At 38.1% G+C, this 12,301-nt stretch overlaps 1 protein-coding gene across 1 annotated transcript in view; it reads right to left on the bottom strand.

Annotated features, from left to right (window-relative positions):
* LOC108291403 (kinesin-like protein KIF6) overlaps positions 1-12,301 on the bottom strand; it is a gene marked incomplete at its 3' end in the record, with an annotated part of 186,501 nt that overhangs the window by 36,135 nt on the left and 138,065 nt on the right. Inside the window, exons 8-10 of the mRNA XM_017511775.2 lie at positions 11,564-11,707; positions 10,175-10,261; positions 4,629-4,732 (exon numbers count right to left, since the gene is read on the bottom strand). Of these exons, the coding sequence (XP_017367264.2) occupies positions 4,629-4,732; positions 10,175-10,261; positions 11,564-11,707 (335 nt within the window). The remainder of the gene's footprint in view (positions 1-4,628; positions 4,733-10,174; positions 10,262-11,563; positions 11,708-12,301) is intronic.

The following is a 12,301-nucleotide window of genomic DNA, read 5'->3' as shown; positions in this document are numbered from 1 at the left end:
TTCTTTAAGTTCTTGCAGGATTGTTGTAGAGGTACCCACATGCCATGCTAGTTTGCTGCCTTCATTCCCTCATCACCTACATCAGGCATTTCTCCCAATGTTATCCCTCCCCAATATCTCCATCCCCTGCTATCCCTCCCCTAGTCCCCCACCCCTCAACAGACTCCGGTGTGTGATGTTCTCCTCCCTACGCCCAAGTGTTCTCATTGTTCAACAACTGCCTATGAGTGAGAACGTGTGGTGTTTGTTTTTTGTTGTTGTTGTTCTTGTGTCAGTTTGCTGAGTGATGGTTTCCAGATTCATCCATGTCCCTGCAAATGGCATTAACTCATCCTTTTTATGGCTACATAGTATTCCATGGTGTATGTGTGCCACATTTTCTTTGACCCATCTATCATTGATAGGCATTTGGATTGGTTCCAAGTCTTTGCTATTGTAAACAGTGCCACAATGAACATATGAGTGCATGTGTCTTTATAATAGAATGATTTATAATCCTTTGGTTATATACCCAGTAATGGGATTACTGGGTCAAATGGTATTTCTATTTCTAGAACCTTGAGGAATCGCCACACTGTGTTCCACAATGGTTGCACTAATTTACACTCCCTCCAACAGTGTAAAAGCATTCCTATTTCTCCACATCTTCTCCAGCATCTGTTGTCTCCAGATTTTTTAACGATCGCCATTCTAACCGGCCTGAGGTGGTAGGCAATACCATTCAGGACATAGGCATAGGCAAGGACTTCGTGACTAAAACACCAAAAGTAACAGCAACAAAAGTCAAAATAGACAAATGGGATCTATCTAAAATCCAGAGCTTCTGTACAGCAAAAGAAACAATCATTAGAGTGAACCACTAACCAACAGGATGAAAAAAAATCTGGGGGATCTACACATCTGACAAAGGGCTAATAACCAGAATCTACAAAGAACTTAAACAAATTTACAAAACTAAACAAAACAAACAAACCCATCAAAAAGTGGGTGAAGGATATGAACAGTCACTTTTCAAAAGAAGACATTTATGAAGCCAAAAAACTTATGACAAAACGTTCATCATCGCTGGTCATTAGAAAAATGCAAATCAAAATCATACTGAGATATCATCTCATCTGTTAAGTTCTTAATGACAACGATTATATTTTTTCATTTCCAAGACTTCCCCCTAATTTTGTTTCATAAAAGTCAACTCCCGTTCTTGCTCATGGATATAATACCATAATCCATTTCGCTAAAGATATTAATCACTTTGAGTAATGTTTAGTTCTAAGGCCCTGTGGGCTGTACAATCTTCTTGTTCTTATTATTCTCAGACTTTTGGAAATTTCTATTTCCAGCCACCCTGAACCATGGGCTCATCTTTCCTGAACTCTCAGGTATCTCAGCTTGGGCAGCCTGTCTGGGACAAGGGGCTGAAGCAGCTGCCAGTGTTTGGGCTTCTTCTTATTTTTTGTGAGAACAGGAGATGGGTAAATAGAGCTAAAGACAGCAACTGGTCTTCAGAGCTTCTCTGGGCTCTCTGTCAGCTACCTGGGGCCCTTCCCTGTCTCTCCATCCTCAACACTACAGAGGAGGAGTGCTCAAGTGCTCAAGTGTTCACAGGACAAACTGTCCCCACTACAAAAGCTCTACCAAATGCTCATTAGCTGTTCCTAGCCCTCTCATGCTCCAGGGCTCCACACTTCCAGACATGGAGCAATTATTATGCTGCACCCATGACTTAGTCTATCCTTTTCTCTGCCCATCTCAAGTCCCACCTCTCAGTCCCTCAGGAAATCCTTGAAGCCTCTAGATCATGAAGAAGCCTACTTCCTGTTGGTAGGTATGACTAGAGATGCATGTGTTTATCCCAGTTCCATAATTCTCTAGATTTGGTACAGTAGAGGGAGCCCGCAGCACAGTTACTCACCCTTACATATTGAAACCACCGCATTCAAAATCTCACCCTTAAACTGAGCCTCCTGAAAAACACACAGGATATACAGGAATTCACGGAAACACTGGTACCCATTGGATATGTTGGTCATAGACTCAGTTTCCCCCTTCCCCTCTTTGAGTCTGCATCACAAGAAATGACATTCCCAGACTTTTTTAACAGCTGGCTTCTGGGTAACTTCAGCCAATGGGAAGCACTGGTGGAAGACTGAAAGGATGATGTGGGAGAAGCCAAGGATCTCCTTCTGGATAGTAACTCAACTAGCACCTGTGGCTCTTCAGTGGCTGCAGCTGCTGTCAGACAGCACTCAGTATGGTCTAGCTTCTGCCTGTCAGCTCCTACTCTTAAGTTCTGATAGCATCACCTTCTCCTATTGTCCCTACAATCTTAGGGGCATAGAAGTTCCTGTTGTTCTGATCTCTAGGGTGTTGCTTCATTTCCTGTTTAGCTTCTCAGCAAAACTGTCTCCTGGCAATCAATTTCCTATATTAAATTCTTTGTGTTAAAAGGCCTAGAGTCGTTCTGTTTTCTTGGCTGGATCCTGACTTGTAGATCAAAATTCTGAAGAGACATTTTCAAAGACAGTAATTGGTAATTCCTGTCTTTGAGGGGAAAGGAGCACCATAGTGAACATAGTATTAGGTTAGTGTTCTCAATATCTACCATATCCTAAGTTGTTTGAAGAAATGACATAAGACTTTTTTTTCACATGAATTTTTGGCAACATGTTTCCCCTTAATTGCAAATATACCACAGAGCAGTCTGGCAAGAAAAGCTTTAGGGACTATCATATTATTAAACACAGTGTTCTGGAATTAGAAAACACTACCCTGGAGGAGTGAAAGCTTTAACTCTAACAGAAACCTTGCTAAGGCTTCTCAAGCTTTAGACTTACCTCAGGAGACAACAGATGCTGGAGAGGGTGTGGAGAAATAGCAACACTTTTACACTGTTAGTGGGAGTGTAAATTAGTGGAACCATTGTGGAAGACAGTGTGGCAATTCCTCAAGGAGCTAGAAATAGAAATGCCATTTGACCCAGCAATCCTGTATACACTAAAAGGATTATAAATTGTTCTATTACAAAGATACATGCACTAGTATGTTCATTGCGGCACTGTTTACAATAGCAAAGACTTGGAACCAACCCAAATGCCCATCAATTACAGACTGGATAAAGAAAATGTGGCACATATACACCATGGAATAGTATGCAGCTATAAAAAAGGATGAGTTCATGCCGTTTGCAGGGACAAGGATGAATCAGGAAACCATCATTCTCAGCAAACTGGCACAAGAACAGAAAACCAAACACCACGTGTTCTCATTCATAAGTGGGTGTTGAACAATGAGAACACATGGACACAGGGAGGGGAACATCACACACCAGGGCCTGTTGGGGGGTAGGGAGGCTAGGGGAGGGATAGCAGGAGGTGGGGGGATTTGGGAGGGATAACGTTAAGAAAAATACCTAATGTAGATGACGGGGGGATGGATGCAGCAAACCACTATGGCGTATGTATACCTATATAACAATCTTGCATGATCCGCACATGTACACCAGAACTTAAAGTATAATAATAATAAAGAAATAGTTTAAAGACAATTACTTTTTTTTTTTTTTGAGGTGGAGTCTTGGTCTGTCACCCAGGCTACAGTGCAATGGTGCCATATTGGCTCACTGTAACCTCTGCCTCCCGGGTTCTGGCGGTTCTCCCACCTAACCTCCTGAGTAGCTAAGACTATAGATGTTCACCACCATGCCCAGCTAATTTTTGCATTTTTAGTAGAGATGAGGTTTTAGCATATTGGCCAGGCTGGTCTTGAACTCCTGACCTCAGGAGATCCACCCACCATTGCCTACCAAAGTGCTGAGATTATAGGCATAAGCCACTGCACCCTACCGACAATTACTTTTATTCTCTCTCTTATTTACCATTTTCTCCATCGAGGGAGGGTTAGGTGAAATGACAGTATATCTTTAGAAAACTCCTATGTTGCACTATTTCTTATTTGCAAATAGAGAATGTCACTGCCTTCAAAGCCTGGCCCATTCTTACTACCCAATATGCTTAATAAGTAGCACAGAAACAAGAAAGCCCACTGTGATCAGAGAGAGGATGAGAGCCACATTGTACCACTGATATGCCATATGGTTGCAAATCTGAAGACTCTGAAAGATGCCGCACTTGTATTAAGCCCTGAATACCTGCTTTCATTCCCAGTTCGAGTGTTTGAGCTATAATATATCGGCCATCCATTTATTAAAGGAAAGAGCTTACTTTGGCATGGGATAAATTGGTGCTTGTAGCAAGATGCTGTTTAACACAAAGGACGTTTCTTGAATTCCTTTCAGATCTGAGATCCACAGCTCAAGAGTGTTTGGTGTGTGTGTTTTAAAACTGCACGACTATTATACAGTTCCTTTTCTTCAGCTGGCATGAGAAGGATATTCCCATCCTCTCTTTGCTCTGTTCTTTACTTCCTCAAAGCTGAGGCGGCAAAAACACTGCCAGCCTTATCCAGCTTTTCATGGAAAGCCGCCATTCTTAACTGGCGCCTAAATGCAATTTCAGACTGTCCCAGGAGACCTTCATGCTTTGAGGTGAATTCGTAACATTAGGGCCAACAAAGAAGTTAACACAAACTTTCACTGTTAAAAGAAAAAGAAAAAGAGTCTGCAGGCTTACTGAAGGAGCTCTGCTTCTGTGAGCGCCTCTGTCCTTGGCTCCCCAGTGACCATGGCCAGTTCATCCTTCAGTTCCTGGATTTCCTTTTGTAGGTGTTTAATTACCTACAAATGGCAAAGAGGCAGAGAAAATGCCAACTTCTCATTAAGGTGAACTTGGTGACAGAGAACACACGGCTCTTAAAATTATCATCAATTTTATAGACACAAAAATGGGTAATGGTATAAAAAGTAAGCTTTGTTATATCTTAATGTTTTGTCAAAATCATTCTAGAATTTTTTTAAAGCAAATAAAACATGACTGGTGTAACTGGGACCCCCTATTGTATCCCTCTTCCATTCTTCCTGGAGTGGTCGCTGTACTGCATTTAAGGAGTCTCATTTCTCTGTGTGTTTTCATACATTTACTCCATATGTATTCATGTACCCATAAATAATGTATTGCATTATTTTGCAAGCCTTAAACTTTATGTAAATGTTATATTACTGCATATATTTGCAACTTGTTTTTGTCCTTCACATTATGTTTTTAAGCTTATTTATATTGCTTCATGTGGCTCTAGTTCATTAATTTGCATGGATATATAGTATTTCAGTAAAGGAATATATCAGAATCTATTTGTCTCCCGTAGATGAATATTTAGGATATTTACTTTTGCTATTATGAACAATGTTGCTATGAACATTATGAATCTCTCCAGGCACGTATGTAAGACTTTCTCTATAGTGTACACTTTAGAAGTAGGATTTCCTGGCTGGAGAGTATGTGCATCTTGCCTTTATTATATATCGTTAAATTGCTCATCAGATAAGTTGTACAAATTTGTATTCCTATCAACTACAGATGTAAGTTCCTGTTTCCCACATTTTCGTCACTATGTAATATTGACAGGTACTTTCGTTTTGCCAGTCTGATAGGTGTAAAATGGTATCTCATTTTGTTTCTAATTTGCATTTTTGTGATTATTTGTGAAGTTGATCATTTTTGCATATGTGTATTGGCAGTTTGGGTTCTTTCTTGCTCAAATTATTTATTCACATTCATGCCCATGTTTCAATTTATTTGTTTTCCTTTCCTTATTGATATGCTAGCTTCTTTCTATATTCTGGATGGGAATCCTTTGTTAGCTTTAAGCAGTGCACCTGTTTTCTCTCAATCTAGGTCAGGTTTTTCACTTTGTGGTGTTCTTTTGGTTAAATGAAAGTTCTGAATTTCAGTATAATCTAATTAGCACCTTCTTCCTTTATGAGTTGTACTTTTGTGTCATTTTAAAGAAAATCTATCTTATCCTAAATCATAAGAATATATTCTTACATGATCTTTTAAAAATGTTAAACGTTTGATTTTTCACATTTAGGTGGATTTTATTTTGTGTAAGATATAAAATAGGAATCAAATTTTAATTTATTTTAAATGGCTAGCCATACAAGATTTGCTATTATATTATATAACATGTGTATATATATAAATGTGTCTATTTCTGGGCTATTGGTTAAAAACATTTGTTTATTTTACTATATATGGCAATACCACACTGATTTAACTACTAAATCCTAAGACAGTTGGCACCTAGATAAGATCAGCCCCTTTCACCTTGTTCTTTTCCAAAATAGACTTGGCTATTCTTGGCCATTTGCTCTTCCATGAAATTTTAGACCCAACTTGTCAAAGTCTACCAAAGGCTCTCCTCAAATTTTGACTGGAATTATTACATTTAAATAAAAGGTTAATTTGGTAGGACATCAAATTAATGATATTAAATTATCCCATCCATAAACATGGTATAGCTCTCCAACTGATTCCTTTACATAAGGATTTATAATTTTCTTTATAAATACCTTACATGTCTTCAATTACATTTTCTATTAGAAATTTAAAAGTTTTTGTTGATACTGTAAACAGAATTTTTATAAAATTATATATTCTAATTTTTGGTTTCTGGAATACAGGAAAGGTAACTCATTTTTATGTATAGATTATATAACAAATAATTTTCTCAAACTCTGGGGGTTCCATTAATCATTAAATACTCTTGGATGTTCTATATAAGCAATAAAATTGTCTACAAGTAATGACATGCTTTTCTTCTTTTCTAATTCTTATAGATTTTATATCTTGTTATTGTCTCATTTTCCTAGCTAGGACTTCCAAGTTCAATTCATAAGACATTTCTGTGTTATTTCTTCTAATATTTCACCTTTAAATGATGTTTACTATAGTTTTTGGTTGATACCCTTATTCAGTTTAAAGATGTTCACTTATATTCATAGTTTGATCTGTCTTTTCAAAGTATGGTTGAATGTTTAATATGCTCAAACACTTTTTCTGCAACTAGAGATGAAATAATATAATTTCTCTCTTTAAGCTCTGAATGTGATAAATCAACTAATTCATGTGATTAGTATTTTAGTATAAACCATCTCAGGTATGTAAAATAGTGCAAAAGAATACCTTGTACCCACTACTTAGCTTAAGTGATCATCCAGGTACCCACTACTTAAGAAATGGAATATTACAGACCTGTTTAAAGATCTCACCCCTACACAGTCTTCCCTGAATAAATTCCCCATTACCATTATCCTAAATTTGGTTTTAATTTTTCCCATTTTTTTCTTATACTATACATTGATGCATTTTCTAGTGATAGATCACCTTGAATTCCCAAAATAAACCCAGCTCAGTCATGATACCACATCATATTAATAACCTTCCTATCATAATGCAAAATTAGCAGGCTTGATCCAGCTTTTATTCCTTCTTGAATATTTGGTATTACTCAAAACTTGAAAGAAAAAGTTTCTTTCTGGTCCGTCCTTCCTTCCTTCCTTCCTCTCAGTAGCTTTACTCATTAGACTAAAAGGGTCAGTAAATTTGAACCTCAAATCTATGTGAGGTGGAGCTAGGTTTCAAATGTTCAGAGAAACTACTTCTGTTCTGCCTAGAGTCCAGTCTAAAGTGGACAAGCTGCCCTGACATCTCCATGTGGTAGTGGATAGATTGTTTCCTTTTCTAGTTCTCCCTTTCACTGGTTTTATGTTGGGGAAAGGAGAGGATGTCTTAGGTTCAGTACCCATCTTGCCACATCCGAGGGCTTTGATCTCTGTTCCTTTGCTACAACCTCCTTTACATCTCCACTCCAGGACAACTGCAGCCTCTGCTTAGTTTCTGGGCCCTAGAGAATTCCCTTACTTCCTTTCAACCTTACATATGTATTTCAATGATGCTTTGGTGTACACGTGAGTTTCAGATTATTTGGACCATATCAAGAGGACCAGCAGTCCCAAAGAACATGATATTGAGTATTTTGAACATCTCAGTGCTCCTAGAATTTTACTGAAATGTACAGGATCATGTGGGTTTTGTTTGCTTCTTTAAAAAAAAAAATAGTCTTAGGATCATCAATGTAACACAGAATGAAAATCCTAAGACAGTCACTACATTGGCACCTTTCTCTATTAAACTAACATTGATGTCATATTCTATTTTTACTAAGGCTTTTAAAGTCAAATCTAATACCAAATTATCTTCCTGTCTTTGAACAAAAATCTCAAAACTAAGCCAAGTTTTTGTGGTTCTGAGATGACTGCAGTTATGCATCCCATCCAGCTACTGAAGGGACCCTGGCATTAGAGGCATCCTTAGGAGCTCATGCCCCATCACCACAGGCTCTGGCCTTGTTCATAGTTCTTTGATCATTTTGAGTCTCTGAGGTACCAATACTTTTAAAGGAAGCAGAGCAACTCCTTGGTGATTATGATCATATAGGCTGGCTCTATATTTGCCATTAATTTTGACAGTAAATGCCACCCAAGTTTTGTTTTGAGTGGTTTGTAGGACAAATTCTCAATTGTCACTTGTGCCTCAGACAAGCTCTGTATATAAAATGACTGACGGTAATGTCAGTTTTTAGAAGCAATTATAAAAGAGACCAGGAACCAACACTGGTCAATTACCAGATTAGTCTACACCAGGAAGACCTCAATATTTGTTCAATTATCAGCTATTAGCTTTTGATTCCTGATTTCTCTTTTCTTCAAAACTCTCACAGACCCATATCAAACACATGATAATGTTTACCTTTCTTCAAATTCTTCGCGTTCCTTCAAAGGAAAGTCTCTAGTCAAATGCAAAAAAACAAAACAAAAAAAAACCCAAAAAACAAAAACGCTCCAATGTGTGTAATATGTTTATTTTCCTTAAATTATGAACTAATTTTTGTCTTGGGGCCAACAACTTTAACTCTCTCATTCAGCACTGTAATGCTATTGGGGTGCTGGAAGGGTAGGGACAGCAACAAAATCCACCCTAGGAGTTCAGTTCCACTTGAATCATGCCTTTTCATTCTGTCTCCTTTTTCCAGCAGGAACACTGTGTGCTGCTGATTCCTCACCAGGGACTATCCTGAAATAGATCCTGCCTCACTCATTGGTTTCTCCAGAAGAGAACTCCATCAGAGGAATGTGGTGCTTTCTGAGGCAAGCAGAATAAAACAGATAGCCTCATTATTCCTTTGTCCTCCTCTCCCTCTGTCCTTCCATAGGGAGAAGGAGGAGAAAAGACAAATAAGAGGAAGTAATTATGGGAAACAACTAATTTGATAATTTTTTTGGATTTGGGAAATTTGTAAATGAAACACTGTTGGTAAGATTTCACATCATTTTTTTTTTTATAATGCAGATTACTAAACCCACACTAGCTTATTTACTAGAGGAATAAAAAAAACTGAGTGATTTGAAAAACAATGTAACATTAATTATGGATTTTGATACAATTGAGATATTTTAACATTTTCAATGTTGGCATAAATGGATTCAGTGTTGTATTTCATTTACAGAAAACTAACAAAATAGAGAATAGAAAACTTCTGCATCTATGATGAACTAAATTATTACCATGTAAATTTTTTGTTTTTTTTTGTTTTTGTTTTTGTTTTTTTGCTTAAAAACAGTGCTTTGATAAAGCAGAATTTATTGTTATAAAAATATAAGTTTGACTATTGTTCTACAGATCAAACCAATAATGAATTTTTAAAAACTCCAGAACAAGTAACAGAGCAAGTATGTAAAATACGGTTCTACTGAATATGAGGACTTCTCTTTCTGAGCTTTCATATAAGGTGGACTATTATAGTCTCTAGATAGTTAAAGTGATGCATTTTGAAAGGCTAAGTACTGCATGTAATTGTAATTGGGTGTGATTCTGTTGGATGAGTCCTTAGGACTCCCTGTGTGTCTTGTAGTGAAGCAGTAAGGAGCAGCCGGTAGGAAGAGCAGAGGCTCTTGAGTTAAACAGAAGTAGCCTGCCTCTGCTACTTATTAACACTATGACTCTGAGCAAGTTCTCAAACATCTTTTTACCTCAGTTTTGTTATCATTGAGGTGGAGATAGAGATAGCATCTATTCATTGGTTATTTGGAGGATTAAACGAATTAGTATGTTTCCACCACTTAGAACATTCCCAGTACCGAGTAAGTGCACCTACAAGTTTTAGCTAATCTTTGATATACTTTAATATATATTTTTTACTATGGTTAAAAGTTGCTTACCAATCTAGGATCAATTTCTTCATTGAGAACAGCTTCATTCTTTATGAGTGCCACTCGCTGTGCAAATCTGCAGGTAGATATAGACTCCTAAGAAAGCAAAGTAACTTCTTAAAATATTATGGCATAGATAGATCTTTCTCTCTAGATAAAACTTAAATTTTTTTCCACAGAAAAAAGATACACACCTAAAGAGTGATGTGTACAAAAATCACAATGAGGAACCAAGCCCCTAAATTAGGAAGCTTTGCTCTAGAATAGCAGTCCCCAACCTTTTTGGCAGAGGGACTGGTTTTGTGGAAGACAATTTTTCCATGGAAAAGGGGTACAGGTGGTGTGGTTTCAGGATGAAACTGTTTCAACTCAGAACATCAGGCATTAGATTCTCATAAGGAGTGCCCAACCTAGATCCCTTGTATGTGCAGTTCACAATTGGGTTTGTGGTGCTCCTATGAGAATCTAATGCCACCACTGATCAAAAGGAGGTGGAGCCCAGGCTGTAACGCTCGCTCCACCACCACTCCCCTCCTGCTGTGCAGCCCAGTTCCTAACAGGCCACAGACCTGGTACTGGTCCACGGTCTGGGGGTTGGGGACTCTTGCTCTAGAACATCATTTTTAAACCAAATTTTATTTTGAGTTAATAAAATTACCAGTGCCAAAAAGTGAGAGATCCTAAGGTCCTAAGCGGCAGCTGGTATAGTATGTGTTTTCAGTTGTTGATCACTTAGACTGGAGCCACATACAGTATATGAATCATAATCATAGCAAGAGCCATAATCCACACACATGAAGGATCACAAAATAAAGGTTTCTAACAGGTCAAAAAAGAGAGGCAGGTCAAGGCATCTTGCAATCAAAGTCTTGGCCTTGTTTTAAGAACGACCTTGCCTGTTTTCCTCTTCTGGGGAATGTCTGGATCCCAAACATTAAACATCATCTGGTTTTAAAGCAACCCAGAAGAGCCAATCAGCATCTAGCTCCTACCAAGGCATCTTGATTGCTTCACTTAGCGACATTTTTAGGGACATATCTCAGAGATGTGTCCAAGGTATCTAGGTCTTAGTCATCAGGGCAAAATCAAGCAAGAGAAGTGGAGGGGTCAGCTCTCCCATTTCTCTGGGTGACGTATGGCCAATCCATCAGCAGGCCTTCCAAATTTGCATATGAGGCTTCTTCAAACTATCCTGTGCTATAGGAAGTCAATTCTCCAATGGAGTTATTATAATAATGATAAATAGCCCAAAGCTGTGAACTCTGTAGGGCACTGACCTCTGAAGGCATATCTCAACCCAGCTGAAAAAGTGGAAACCCACCCAAGATCCTCAACTCTGTCTCACGAGCTAGCAGTGAAAACCCAGATTAAGATCACCAGAAACGAGAGCCAACATACGTCAAGGTTCCTTTTCTCTAAAGAGAGTGTTGCAATCATAGTTGTCATGCAGTTCCCTCCCAAACTGTCTCTTAGGACACTGGTCATCATGGAGTTTCTATAAGGAATGTGTGAACGATGCTTTTCTGAAAGAGCGATGATAACCTGTGGTAACGTAGAAACGTAATGGGATCGATTTAGCAGAAAATGCACACCTGACAAACAATGGAGCTTCAACAGCAGTGAAAATACAAAAGGAAATAATAACTAAATGCAGCGTGAAGCCCAAAACTTGAGAACAGAATAAACAGCTTAACAACAATATTCAGATGGTAAAGACTCAATAAAGTAAATGTAGCATAACTGTGGCATTGTGAGCCCCATAATTTTTGGACAAATGAAATAACCTGTATAGTATTGGATACACTATTATTCTGCTTTTAGTGATTGGAAAATGTGTATAAAAACACAAGAGTAAAACATGCCTGATAAATACTACCAAAATTGGGCTGTACACCAGTAAACAAGAACTTAGGGAAACAGTTAAGGATAGTGGTTGAGGTCCCAGAGTCTCAAGCAAGACTGTCCAGGTACAAGTCCTAGCTTTCCTAGGGCACATCACTCAACATGCCTCAGTCTCCTCATCTGTAAAATAGGAATAAAAATAGTACCTAACTCAAAGGTAGTTGAGATGATTAAAACAGTTAAAATGTGCAAATTACTTTGAATAGTACCTAACCTAAAACAAGTGCTGTATAT

The sequence above is a fragment of the Cebus imitator genome, unplaced genomic scaffold (assembly GCF_001604975.1).
Source record: "Cebus imitator isolate Cc_AM_T3 unplaced genomic scaffold, Cebus_imitator-1.0 Scaffold451, whole genome shotgun sequence".
Taxonomy (NCBI): domain Eukaryota; kingdom Metazoa; phylum Chordata; class Mammalia; order Primates; family Cebidae; genus Cebus; species Cebus imitator.
The sequence above is the reverse complement of the archived record's forward strand: the minus strand, read 5'-3'. Positions and strand labels throughout refer to the sequence as shown.